This window comes from Oratosquilla oratoria, chromosome 33 (genome assembly GCF_046742065.1).
Source record: "Oratosquilla oratoria isolate Oo_2021 chromosome 33, ASM4674206v1, whole genome shotgun sequence".
In the NCBI taxonomy this organism is placed as follows: domain Eukaryota; kingdom Metazoa; phylum Arthropoda; class Malacostraca; order Stomatopoda; family Squillidae; genus Oratosquilla; species Oratosquilla oratoria.
In genome coordinates, this window is record NC_134809.1 from 3134308 (window position 1) to 3149064 (window position 14757).

The following is a 14757-nucleotide window of genomic DNA, read 5'->3' on the forward strand; positions in this document are numbered from 1 at the left end:
ATAAACGCAGCAGTTCTTAATGCAGAAGCCAAAACTCGCTCCTGAGCCTCACGGGGCATCGCCAGTGTTCGCAATTCTTCGTTTTTGCCTAAACGCATAAAAAGGTCTTCCTCGGAAGACCTCAAGGAATTCTCTTCAGACGTTCCATCGAGTTCGAGGCCGGTCCTCGAGAGTCATGACCTCGTACGTTGCCCTCGAGTGAAGAAACAGTGACTTGGGGCGTGACCCCAGAGAAGAGGAGTACCTGCTATTTGCTCTGCTAAGAGAAGGGTGACTGCAGACACTTCGACAGCAGAAGTTGGACATCCGCTATTGTCCGTTTTCTAAATTCTTGGAGTTCGGTTGCTTCCGAGAATCAAGGCTGCCGAAAATGTGTCTTTTTTTCTAAATGTCGCCGGCTTATTTTCCTTAATTTATTTATTTATTTGTTTATTTATATGTCTTTTCATTTATTATTACCAGCTCATGGATACCCCATTCATTCGTATTTTGTATAAAAAAATTACACAATCTACCCTCCAGCTCAACGAGAAAAATCCCTTTGCCTTCTTTCACGTGTGCAAATGACTTCACTCATGTGTATTAATAATAATGTTGAAATTTACTCCCTTCCACCCCTCACCCCTTTGAGTAAGACTCATAAAATGTGTCGTCGGAGCTAATTAAAAAAAAAAATCAAATTCCTCATCGTGTGGCGTTAAGGACTAAGTTTCCTCAATATAGCTTGAGTGGAAGAAAGGGCTGAAGAAAATCAAGACAATAATTACGTAACAAAATGCCCGTAAACCACCGCTCCGCAGAAGCTACAAACAAGTTCACTTTCTTAAGGGAAACCTAATGTGACCCATAAACAAAACGACTTCGTTACATGTCGCCTCTCAAGCCATTTTTTTCTTTTTCCTTTTTTTCTTTTTGTTCATGGTACCTGATATCCTTCCTCCCGACCCCGACTAATCTCTTTCCCTCTCTTTCTCTTTTTTTTTTTTCCTCCTCCGTCGCGCCCCACAGGTTCACATCAGCAAAGAGTACCTCCAGCTGGAACCCATCGGTCTGGTCTTCGTGTTCTTCTTTGCCCTCATTCTGATCATCCAGTTCACGGCCATGTTGTTCCATCGCTTCGGGACCATCTCGCATATCTTGGCCTCCACCGAGCTCATGTGCTGCAGCAAGAAGGTCAGTTTCAAAAACACAGACACACAAGGACTCATTGGTTTCAAATACAAAGACACACAAAAACCCATCAGGTTAAGAAACACGGACACACAATGAACCTTCAGTTTCAAAAACATAGGCACACAATGACTCTTTGGTTTCAAATACACACACACACAAAGACCCTTCAGGTTAAAAAACACGGACGCACAATGAACCTTCAGTTTCAAAAACACACACAAAGACCTTTCAACTTCAAAACCACAGACACACAAAGAGCATTACTGTCCTAAAGATAAGTAAATAGATAAAAGAAAGAAAAAATGGAGCGACGTAGTCCTCCCGTTTCAGTTGAAGAAGTCTCTCTTAAGCCCAAGGTCATAGCTTGTAATTAACCAGAATAGATCTTATAAAGGGCCTTGAAGTACTCAGATCAGAGAGGTTGCATTAACCAAAATCATGACAATATCACCGATTTTTTTTCTCCTCTTCTTTTGAAGAACTCGTGCCATTTTTTCCTTTACCAGGCCGAAGACACCACAGACCAAGCCTTCTTAGAGAGAAATGCGATTACTATAGTCAAAGAGTTACAAAAATTACGAGGTTTAGACGGAGGGGACTATGAGAGCGACAGTCACAGCGGCGCCAACCAAATCAGTCGACGAAAGACCATCAGGAATCTGGAGAGACATCACCAGAACAAGCAGATGATCGGCACCCTTGACGTGGCTTTCAAGAAGCGTTTCTTCAGCATCTCGGCCGAGGGTGCGGAAAATGCCAACGGTAAGACTTCATATGCTTTGTAAATGTGTGGTTTACATAGACCTAGAGAAAGCCTATGACAACGTGGACAGAAATCATCATGAATGTGTTTGAGGAGAGGAAGGCATATGTGAGACTGTGGACGGTAGATAAACCCGTTCCAGGTGGAGATAGGGCTATGGCAGTGATAGGTGATATCTTCATGGTTGTTCAACACGTAGATGTATGAAAGCATGAAAGTAAACAGATTGTAAATGTAATGAAAGGATGACAGAGTTTATTATTCAAAGGCAGCAGAAAGGATGGGAAGACTGGAAGCAAATATTGGCATTGAACAAAATCAAGTGGTGGAAGAAATGCGTGAGAAACAGTGAGGTCAGGATGGTGAGGGAAAAGGGTGTCAAGTAGGAGATAGAATGCCTTTGGGAAAAAAATGTATGTGTGTGTGTGAAAGTTTAATAAAACAAGGCTTCGAGTATATACTTGTGCCAGTCTTCAGGAAGTCATAATGCTGGTGTGTGTGTGTACAGAAGTCTTCATCTTCTCTTTGATATACAACAATGATCTTAAGTGGAATACTCGACTTGGTCACTGGAGTTCTTTGTATTTATGATTTGCTATTGATCTTTCAGCAACTCCGATTCTTGGCAACATGCAACGTCTTTCGGTGAGACAAGATGCTATGAAGGTGCTGGCCGAGAGGAGAGACACTGCTGTCCATGAGAGACGGCAATCCAGGATGAAGACTTTAGGCGCACAGAGGGTAAGTTCTTCGTAAGAAAATTAGAGGGACTTCGAGGCCTTTAAGTATCAAACTAATGTCGTACTCAGGTATAATTGCTAAATATTATATTACCCACATTCAGCTTTCTTCAAATCCCCTTTTAAGGAAATTTCACTAACGAATGTTTGTCAAGTAACATCTCTAATGATAAATATTTTCATAACTCCCTTTACGAAATTCCTCTAACAAATGCTTGATTAGTAACATCTCTAAGCGTAAATATTTCTACACCTGAAGTCCTTTATTTACACACCTGAGAATAGACTTCACTGACATTTTGATATAATAAAAAAAAATTCCTTTGACATTCTTTTTGTGTGAATATTTCCGAGACAAAAATTCTGACTAACAGTATTTTGAAACAGCGTACTTCATTTGCTTCCGATATTGAGATCATTCCGGACCAAACAAGCCAGCAAAACATGGTTTAAGGTAAACGATTCAACTCTGGAAAAGAGTCTAGAAGCTTCGCCACTGTGTGGAAAATCTAAGTCTTGAAAATGTCGATAGTGTGACGTTGCTTTGTATTTGTACTTTGGGTGATATGAACTCCTTTGTCTGATTTGACTGAGTCTTGAAATCATTCCGAATTCGAGAGTAATCTAAAGCTAGCGGGATCTTCATTCCTGTCGTGCTGTTATTCACGATACTGTCTTTTTTTTCATGTTGCTCTGAAAAGCTTGCTTTGTCCAGTCCGAGTTGATATTAGTTGCGTCTTTCAAACGGCTTCATTTCTGTTATTTCCGAATTGTGATTTTCCGTGGGCCTTTATATTTGTCTGGTAATTATTACCTGTTGTGTCATGTACTATATCATACAAATTTTATATATATATATATATATATATATATATATATATATATACACATATATGTACATATATATGTCATACCTTCGTAATTCAGTACATACAGTCTATCTTATCAATGTCAGGGCCATCAATTTTCTAATATTTTCGTGTTTGTCTGGGTTCTGTTTTTATAGTTTTATATGTTTTACATTCAACGCTCGAATTATAGTTAATTAATTATCATACATAGAAGAACTTCCCCTGTTCCACAAGTGACACTAAGTTCTACTAAAATCACTAAAGATTTATTTTGCCTTCATCATTTGACAATGGAGCGTTCAAAAGTCCTAATCCACTACATACTTTTGGCTCTGTACAGAAAATTTCACCTGACAAAAAAAAAAAAAAAAAAAAAAAAAAAAACTATGGTTACATCATAAAGCCCTCAGGATGTTTCAAACCTATTACTTACGACGCACTTCTGTCCAACGAACGTATATAAGAACATTATAGTGAAGGAGACAAGAGACCATAAGGCCTACACTAGAGAGTTCCATGTCCCTTTCCCTTCTCTTAAAACAATCAGTTGTTTCAGCGCTCACTACAATGTTACTAAGTCCATTCCATTCGTTAACCACTATGTTGGTAAACCAGTCCCTGCCTATTTTCTTCTTAACCTAAATTTGTCTAATTTAAACCCAATACTACGAGTCCTAATATGTTGTCTTAATACTACGAGTCCTAATATGTTGTCTTAATATGATAACCTTGCCTGCATCACCCTTGTTAAAACCCTTGACCCATTTGAATACCTCTATTAGATCATCCCCGCATTCTTCGTTTTTCTAGAGGGTGTAAGTTGCCTATTATTTTTTTTTTATTTTCGCTAATTATTTTGATTTTGTTTGTTCCCTGCAGCCTCGTACGAGAACGTCCATCGCTTCTGACGCTGATAATCACCGGGTCTTCGCTCTTGGTGGAGGAACTGTGAACGAAGGATACGAAACCGAATCAGAAATCTACGGTCACGCAGCGTCGACCGGTACCCGATTCAGAACCGAAGAAAACGTTATTTATCACCCGTAATTCGAGACTAAAAAAAACACCAGGAATGAAAAAAGAATAGATGATTTTTCTAATGTATACGGTGTATGACAGAGGGTCATAAGACATCAGAATGTATGGTTTAAGTGTAGGTTGTATCGGAAACTGTCTGAGGAAAGCCTGAATCATGTGAACATCTGAACAATTTTTAATCCTGCTCTCTCTGTACATGAAGTCAAGAAAATATATTACCATTTGTATAGATATACATATATGAAGAAAAAGGATATTTTTATTTATGCATAACTATGCTCTAGTTAAGAGAAAGAAACAATGGTGACAGAGGACCGAGGTCTAATATAGTCTATAGTCTATAGCCAATAGTCTATGGTCTAGTTCTTCCGCTCATTTTGAAACTCGTACGATTTTGTGGCGTATCTATTATTCCTGTCACTGATGAAAAACTGAATTCTGCCGTTTAGACCCATACCAATTAGTGTTTACATTGAACATGAGTATTTGTTAATAAGAACCTTCGACACTGTTTTCAGTAAACAGTGCTCTAGCTGTTTTCATACTGCTGTTTTCTACAAGTAAACTTTCATTTATATATCAGGACCTATTATTTTTTTTATTTGATTTACAAACAGGATATTTTTTCTTAATCACCCTATGGGCATAGGCCATGGAAAATGATGTGCAATTCGAATGGCTGTTGTAATGGCCATTTATACAAACTATTCCAGATCACGCCACAGCCGAGTTGTCTAAACATACACACATTTTAATAGGACGCAGCAACTGCGCCAATAATGGGTCGTTTGTGCCATTAAAAAAAGGAGGGATTCATCAGCTGAAGACTGAATTCTCGAGAACTACTATGTCTATCTCCGTCACCCTCCTGTTGGGGTTGTAAAAGTGCAGTCAACTTAAGGGGCCCATACACACTCAGTTATTGCACAGTTTTCATGACAGGGTGGCCATCTATTTCATCTGCATGCTGGCTGCTCAGCAGTCTTCATTGTCTTAGTATTGGTTAACTCCCAGCTTAAAACTGGACATGATTTGAGTTGTGATCTACTATGCATAGTCATTTGTAATTGCGTAAAGATTAAGAATAAAACGACCAAACTTGGAGAGACAGTATCTGATCATTTGCACAAGACTTTGGTCACCCTCGCGTCCTAGATGAAGAGATATGCAACACTGAGTGACAACGTACAAGCCCCTTAAGACGTGACTAAATGGAGTCTTCTTCTGACGAATGCCCCTGATGATTACCCTGGCATAGGAAGTCACGCATAAAGAAAAATGCATATAGTCAATGAAAATACAGTTTTTAAACATCACAGTGGTGTTCTTCCTATCTTTTATAACATGAGTACAGGCCATATACTCTGCAGTCCTGGATGTCTGTATCATAGAAGTCGCTCGCTCATATATTTAGTATCGTTACATGAACTGTGATCAATTTCCTCAAGGATAGTTATGTTCAATGACCAAAGCTATGCAAATCTGTATACCGGGTTGATTTCGCTCTATCTTTTCAACAAATAGATTTTAAAGTAACATTCAGATTTATGGCAACTCTCGAAATTTTATATATCTACGATTTGTTGTTTTGATGATTTGTGAATTAGATGTTCCTGGATTTCTAGCTGTTGGTCGACCAAATATTTCTGTCCTATTTGATATGTTATTCATGATTACGAATTCACACACTCAAATATACCCAAAATACAGTCAGTTATGTGTATACAAATATACACAAGCTCAAAGTATATATATATATATATAATATATATATATATATATATATATAATATATATATATATATATATTATATATATATATATATATAAACACACAAATGCATACGTTTATATGTGTTCGTGCATATATCAAAGATTTGCTTACACACAAACAAACAGACATGTGAGTTCACATATCGTAGTCCTAGCTAAATTGAAGGAGTATCATTTTTGATTACAATAACTTTAAGGTCAAGTGATTTCCATTTTTGACGAATTAGTTAATCAAATTTCTTGTTACTGATTGTTCGTCGGAATTCTGCTTTACAATGTATCATATGTAGGAGTGCTGTATTATACTGTAGAAATAGGAGTAAACAGGTTTTCCATAAAGATGTTTTTTATTACCCCAATACTAATCTAGTGCTCAGATACTATCAATAATATTATGTACAAACTTCATACGGAGGGCAGCATTTTAAAATTTGATTTTTTTTTACAATAAAATTGGACGTTTTTGTTCGACAAAATTGGACGTTTTCGTTCGACAAAGTTGGACATTTTCGTTCGACAAAGTTGGACGTTTACGTTCGACAAAGTTGGACGTTTACGTTTGACAAAGTTGGACGTTTTGCTCAACAAAGTTGGACGTTTTCGTTCGACAAAGTTGGAAGTTTTCGTTGAACAAAGATGAAAATTGTCGTTCGGCAAAGTTGGATGTTTTCGTGCGGCAAAGTTGGACATTTTCATTCAACAAAGTTGTACGTTTCGTCCTACAAAGTTGGACGTTTTCGTTCAACAAAGTTAGACGTCTTCGTTCAACAATAAAGTTGGACGTTTTCGTATAACAAAGACGTTTTTATACAACAAAGCTAGACTTTTTATAAAACAAAGTTGTTTCATTAAAAAAAAAGCTGGACGTTTTCATTCGACAAAGTTTGACATTTTCGTACAATAAAGTTGAACATTTTCGTTCAACAAAGTTGGACATTTTCGTCCAATGAAGTTTATTTTCGTTATACAAAATTAAACATTTGTCCAACGAACTTTGAAAGATTTCCTTAAACTTTATTGGACATTGTTGATTTACTTCTTATTAATTTACGGAACTGCTTCTGTGTGGCGGTTGTTTTAATCTACTCGCTGTCCACAGTGTAGTAACTGCATCTTTGGCGTATGCAGGAATCAGTTGCAGAGACTATTCTACTGTGTTAGTATGGTTTAAACTCTGGGCAATGACCCTAGCGGAAGCGGTCAAGTGTCTGTTCTAGGTTCCTTGTGAGTGCTTCTCTTTTGGGGTTATGTCGAGATTAGTTGGGAGGGGGAGTGGAAGTATTTGGTTTCGTCCCGCGTTTATTGGTTTAAGAGTTATATTTGCTTTGTGATCTCTGATCCTGAAGGAATGGAGGTGATGGAAAGGTACCGATCTAAAGTTGGAGTTTATCTTCTCACGTGCCCTATACTTATGGAATACTGTTACTCCCAAGTCCTAGAACTCGATTCCACGCTAAATAGTCTCACTGGGCATCCACTTATTCTCATTAGCTTTTGGTTTGTGGACTCAGCTGGTGAACTCTATGGACCCCTAGGGGGTACATGGGCCCCATATTAATCACTTGTCCGGAGGGGGAGGTGAGGGAGAGGGTACAAAGAATGGGTTCCCCGGTCTTCTGAGCGACGGTGTAGTTTCATGCGTGGTTTCCGTTACTTGGATATCTTTGTCGGTTGTGTAATTGGCAACTGTTGGTGGGGTGTGTGTGTATGCTTAAATCTAAGGTCGATATCAATTGTTGCACTGGTGGATCGATGACAAGGAAAATAGTTTCAACCTCTCCGCCTTCGAATTACTTTGTGAAAAAAAAAAAAAAATGCACATAGGTAAAAATAACAGTAAGTACGATTACAAGTTATTTGGTAATTCGTTAACAAAAGTGGATAGTGAAAAAGATCTCGGCGTAATTATCAGTAACGATCTCAAATCATCCAAGCAGTGTATTTCAGCCTCTGAGAAAGCAAATAAGATTCTGGGACTGATTGCGCGATCTTTTGATTTCAAAAGTCCATCACTCATTAACAAGCTATATAAATCGTTAGTTCGTCCACATTTGGAATATGCTGTTTCTGTATGGTCACCGAATCTCATTAAAGACATTGACAGACTGGAAAAAGTACAACGGCGAGCCACAAAACTGATTCCAAATATCAAAAATAAATCATACGAAAATCGACTAAAACACATGAATCTGTTTTCCCTAAAAAAGCGTAGACTCAGAGGTGACTTGATACAGGTCTTTAAGATTTTAAAGGGAATTGACAACATCAAAAGTGACAAAATTTTCACATTGAATGAGAATCAGACAAGAAACAATGGTCTCAAACTATCCGGAAATAGATTCAATTTAGAAGTAGGTAGAAACAACTTTGCCAACCGTGTAGTAAATGATTTCCTGCACAGGTAGTGCAATGTAGTTCAGTTCGAAGCTTTAAGAATCAGTTAGATAAATACCTAAGTAAGATGCTGTAATGATTATAATTAAACTTATACTTTTTGTTTTGTTATCATTTGTCTGTCTGATTTTAATTTATAATTAGTTATATGTCAATTTATTATTATTTACTATTTACCTGTTTGTTTATTATTTAACTACCTATGCATTTATTTATGTATTTTATTTGTTATCTACATTATTATAGTTTTTATTTATTGTTTTATTATTAATATGATTTTTTTTCGCATTCGACCTAGATATGGATCAAAAGGTCTCCTGTCGGCATGCTCCGCCTTTGTAATCCTTTGTAATCCTTTGTAACTACTAAATCGTGCATTTTTGATGATTTATCATCATTACTATTGTGGGTAAAATGTGGGTAAAAGTAAGGTGATGAGATGTACAAGGGGTGAAAGTGGCAGTAGACTGGAAGTGAGCATTAAGGGAGAGCGACTGGAGGAAGTGGATAGTTTTAGATACTTGGGTGCAAATGTGGCAGGAAAAGGTGGAGTGAAGGTGGAGGTAGAATGTAGATTGAGAGAAGCGAGTAAATGCCTTAGTGGATTGAAGAGTGTAATGAGGAATAGACATTTGGGAATGGATGCTAAGAGGAGACTGTATGAAGGAGTGATTGTGCCAACAGCACTGTATGGGGCAGAAACATGGAACATAAGAGAGGAAGAGAGAAGGAGTTTGAATGTGTTTGAGATGAGGTGTCTGAGAAGTATGATGGGGGTTACTAGGCTAGAGTGAGAAATGAGGAGGTGAGAAGAACGGGGGTGGAAAGGCAGTTGGGAGATAGGGTTGATGAAAGAATATTAGGATGGTTTGGACACATGGAAAGAATGAGTGAAGAAAGACTAGTAAAAGAGGTATGGAAGGCAGATGTGGAGGGAGTGAACATGAGGGGACGTCTTAGTATGAGGTGGATGGATGGGGTGAGGGGGCTTTGGGGAAGAGGGGAATGTCTGTTGAGGAAGGACGGGAGAGGACAGAAGACAGGGGTGAATGGAGAATGGTTGTATATGGATGATGTGATGCATGAGGTGGAATGGGCGGGGGGATGGGGGTGAGGTAGTATGTGTGAGCAAAATTTGACGCAGCCCGAAGGGATTTCTCCCCGTCCTCTCCTTTTATGCATGGGGGGACCGAGAGGGGGGGTCGCCGATTTAATGAAGCGGCCTTGCTGTGGATGTGCTGTGTCTGGCGACACTGCTTCTGACCCAGGGCAGTGGACAAGATGCAGGGATGACCCGTCATCCAGGAGGTGCTAAGATAAGAGGGAGGGTGGAAGGGTGTGGAGTGTATTCAGGGATGGAATGGGTGGGAATGATTTTATGCCATTTCCTTTTTGGCTACCTCCCTTGTAAGGGGGAAAAAGACTTGGTATATGTACTATTGTCATTAGTCACGTCGTTGTCATCGTCATTATTATATAATTATTATCACATTATTATTATTATTAATATTATTATTATTATTATCATTATTGCTTTGCCTATAGCCAAGTCCTTTGTCATGGCTCCAATGCAAACATTATTATGGCTTACGTGGTGTGTGCGCGCGCGTGGGTGTGTGTGATTCTTTATTGGAATTTTGGAGGATTTTAGTCGATTTAACCAAGGTTACTATCACAAAACAAAACACGTCCTTGATTTTTGCTGAAATGAACAATTTGATGGGTGTTCTGAAATTCGACTGAAAGTATATGTTACATGAAAATGCTGTACTGTGTTTATTTTGGCTATATTTCAGTTTCTTCGTCTGTTTCGTCCTCTCATTCACTACTTTTTCTTATTGTTTCTCTTTTTCTCCTGTCTTTTCAATCTCTTCCCCTCTCTCTAACTACTTTTCCTTCGTCTCTGTTTCTTTTTTTATATATATTTTTATATTTGTGCACACCTGGGCGATTTAGCAATAGAAAATTAATTATTAATTTTGTAAATTATAATACATCAACGTAATATGCGGAAATCAATAACAAAAAAGTTGCTAAAACCAATTTACTAACGAACAAAGTCGCGGCGGTTGAATGATACGCCATGTTTGTTTTGATAGATGCCGAGGTCGAAGAAATGAAAGGATGATAAATTCGTCTATTCTAATCTAACCTTCCTAACCTCGTATTATTTTAGTTGTACACACCTACGCGATGTACCATTCGAAAATGAAATATTAATTTTGCAAATTAAAATACATGAACGTAGTATGCGATTTTCTTGACGAATTAAAAAAAAAAAAAAAAAAAAAAAAAAAAAAAAAAAACCTTGTCGTCTGTCCAGCCCAGTCGTTGTCTGCTGGACATGGTTTTCACGTTGTGGACCGGGTGTTCTCCAACTCCAGGTGACGTTAATAAGCGCTGTTACAAAAGAAATAGGGCTTTCTTGGAGTTTATGAGAGAACACGGGGTTCTGCCGTCGTCTATTAATTGCCCGAGGTACAATAATAATCATGCCGTCAGCATCCGTGACGACGAAGACGACCCATGATCTTTAGAATTTGAGGTACCGAATTACTACGTAAATATAGGTTAGGTTACATAGGTTAGGTGAGGTAGGTTAGGTTAGGGGTAAATTTTTAGAAGTGCACATCTCCGCGATATAGTAATAGAAAATCAAATCATAATTTTATAGATTATGATACATCAACATGATATATTTTATTCTTGGCGGAAATCAATAATAGAAACAGTTGCTAAAGCTATAAACAAACAAACGTAGCCTCTTTGACTTTGAAAATTTGAGTTGAGACGCCATGTTTGTTTTGATGGTGGCTGAGGTCGAAGAAATTAAAGTATGCTAAATTACTCTATTCTAACCCAACCTAACCTACCTACCTGACCTGCCTACCTCTGCATTTAATATTGAGGTACCTGTAATTCTAGAGACCGTCGTCGTCTTCTACCTCCGAATCTATCAAAACAAAGATGGCGTCTAAAGGAGTGTACGCAACTTCGTCTCTGCATATTTTTTAGCAACGTGTTTTTTTCATGTTGATTTCCGCCAAGAAAAATATCTATTACATTGATGTATTATAATTTACAAAATTAATATCTAATTATCTAATGCTATACCGCGTAGGTGTGCGCTTCTAAAAATACCGTTAATGTGATTTATCTATCAAATGTAACGGTATTTTTCAGGCATAGCCTACCATGTTAATAACTTACGAATGGTAGATATTTGTTAGTTTTTTAATGTACGGTTTTTAACGTCAAACGAAAGCCTGAATATGGCTTTCCTGTCCATTTAAAGATGGCGTCACACTAGAAATTTCTCGCTAGCATGCTATCTGATTTTGCTACTTCGTTTGAATAGAAACGACTTCGGTTACAATTTTTTTTTCCAAATTTTCAAACATCAGGTGACTTTTGCGTCATATAGTGAAAAGCTGAATGGCGAACTAAGATAAATTAAATCTAAAATACGAATGTTAGACATATTGTTGAGATGTTCTTACGGAAGTCTAGAATATTGTAACCTAAGTCGTTTCTGTTCAAACGAAGGAGCAAAAGCAAGTAGCATGTTAGCGAGAAATGTCTAACCTACATTATCAAACGAAGAAACAAAAGCAAGTAGCATGCTATTCTAGTGTGCTGCTAAAAATCTAAACATTTAAACTCGTCCAAAAGAAGTCACATGAACAGACAAAAACAGAAAGAACTTACTTCTTGCAATGTCTGTGAAAATGTCCTTGAATCTTCTGTATAAACAACGACGTTCAATTTTGATTCGAAAATATCAATTCACAGACACTAAACACTAACTTCCACTAATCAAATGATATTTCATTAAACACTTTTTCAATCCACAATTTTCTTTTTCGAAACACAAAGAATAAAATAAAAAATAAACTATTTCGAAAAAATCACATTAATTTCTTGTTTCAACGCGTGTCGACATTGAATCACCTTACGCTCTGTACTGTTGTTGTTGTTGTTGTCGTTCCCTAGACTGTCTGTCCGAGCAGTCCCGTCTCCCCAAGGAAGGCCACAGCCGAAACTGGGTTTTCCCACAAATCCTTTATAGAGTGTATGTTGTGTTGTTTGCGTGCATGATTGTGTATAATGCAGTCTTCCATTATGTGTTGTATGGTATGGGGTGAAGTGTTACATCCTGGGCAGCTGTTCACAACACGGTCGTCCAGCCTCTTCTGGTAGCTTAGAAGTGCTGGGTGGTGACCGCATCGCAGTCTGGCCAAGTGGACTCTGTCCTTTCGTGGGAGAGAGGATTCAGAAGGGTGGATATCAGGGGGTCTGGCATGCAGCAGTGTGTTGTCTTTCAGTGTGTTAATGGAGCGGTGAGTGATATGATTATGAATATGTTTCCGGAGGCTGGTATTTGGTGGTTGTGGAGGAAGAGAAGAGAGTATCTGTGCGTAATAAAGGTCTTTGGGTGTAGTTTTAATGTTTCTTGGTGTGTGTGGGTGTTCTGCTATGTAGTGTAGCGGGTGTGATGTGTTTGTGGTGGCTGCAGCAAGTGTTTGTGTGCCTCTCATGTCGAGGTGGTCCTTGACTTTGAGGACTTTTGTTTCATGGTGTAAATGGTCTGTAGGTGTTGTATTTGTGCAGCCTGTAATTGTTTTTAGGGCTTTGTTTTGTTGGGGGCCAATCAGCAGCAACCACCCCTGGCCATCAGCTCTATGCAGATGGCACCGATCCCCAAAGAGGAGCTACGCTCTGTACTGTAGTCGTCTGTAGTCGATCGCTATGTTGACATAAAATATCGACATTTTTCTGTTTTAATAATTACAACAGAAAACATTATAGTGACCTAAAATATTAAATCATAACTTCTGTATCTTATAATTATTGCCATGTAAGCTCAAAAATGTAGATGAAGGCTCGGTAGAAGTGTAAAATTATACTTGTACTGGAAGCAAGTGTACAAATATTTTTCAAACACGACATGGATCTCGCCAGTAAACAGTCGTTTAGCAAAACGGTTGAAGAACCAATTATCCCATAAATGAAATTGGTGCTAACGTATATTGTGGTTAGTTATTCCTAAATTCATTCTGTCGTGGATTTGACAATAATAGAAATAAGAATAAAGAAATATTTTTAAACTATTTTTGTTGTATGAAGTATAGGAATACAAACATGACTATGCATATACGCACACACACACACACACACACACACCTAGCTATAACGACAAATATTTCTTGCTATTCTATCCAAATTCAACTAAAACTACGTGTCGTGCTAGAAAAAAAATCGCGAAAACAAATAATAGTTATGGATTATGCATATTTAAAAGGACTACAAGATTCTCCAAATACATAATGATACTCTCCAGAGAAAGCAGATAATCAACATGATTCATCAGGAAACATGATCTCTGTGCCTTTGTATTAACATAAGTTTCCAAACAAATAAAATGCTCTTGGATCTTCTAGAAATTTTATTCAACACAAGACAGAAAAATGAATGATTAATATGTATATATATACGCAGTCATCGTTGTCTTTTGTTAGTGCTAAGAATCACAAATTTTCCCCCATTCATGCGATCGACATAATGATCTAATCGCGTGTACATACACATATGTGTAGGTTCACACAAACATACATATATATATATATATATATATATATATATATATATATATATACATATATATATATATATATATATACATATGCATATGCAACAATAATCACACTATACGCGTGAGTAATTATATTTGCAGAAACCACAAGAAAATCAAAGAACGGAATACTGAACGCTTTCGTCTATTAAGACATCTTCAGAGTATGTTTTCGTACTCTGAAAAGATTCAATATTCCGTTCTTTGATTTACTTGTGGTTTCTGCAAATATACATACATACATACATACATATATATATATATATATATATATATATATATATATATATATGTATATATATATACATTGAGACATTGTGAAAATTTGAAGATGGAGGAAAAAGAAGACATGGGTCTAGTTCCGAGTTTATTCCTGACCAGTTCTGCTTTAAG

General features: G+C 37.4%; 1 protein-coding gene and 1 long non-coding RNA gene across 2 annotated transcripts in view; both read left to right on the plus strand.

The window, feature by feature from the left end:
* The window catches only part of LOC143017708 (uncharacterized), a 2210-nt gene extending 1530 nt beyond the window's left edge, over positions 1 to 680 (plus strand). The window contains exons 1-2 of the long non-coding RNA XR_012965693.1: positions 1 to 141; positions 205 to 680. The exon at positions 1 to 141 is cut by the window's left edge and continues 1530 nt beyond it. This is a non-coding gene — a long non-coding RNA (uncharacterized LOC143017708). The remainder of the gene's footprint in view (positions 142 to 204) is intronic.
* kkv (hyaluronan synthase-like protein kkv) overlaps positions 1 to 4545 on the plus strand; it is a 123751-nt gene extending 119206 nt beyond the window's left edge. Inside the window, exons 23-27 of the mRNA XM_076172466.1 lie at positions 1009 to 1173; positions 1680 to 1935; positions 2547 to 2677; positions 3064 to 3130; positions 4407 to 4545. Coding sequence (XP_076028581.1) covers positions 1009 to 1173; positions 1680 to 1935; positions 2547 to 2677; positions 3064 to 3129 — 618 coding nt within the window. The 3' untranslated portion in view covers position 3130; positions 4407 to 4545. The remainder of the gene's footprint in view (positions 1 to 1008; positions 1174 to 1679; positions 1936 to 2546; positions 2678 to 3063; positions 3131 to 4406) is intronic.
* The last annotated feature ends 10212 nt before the right edge of the window (positions 4546 to 14757 follow it).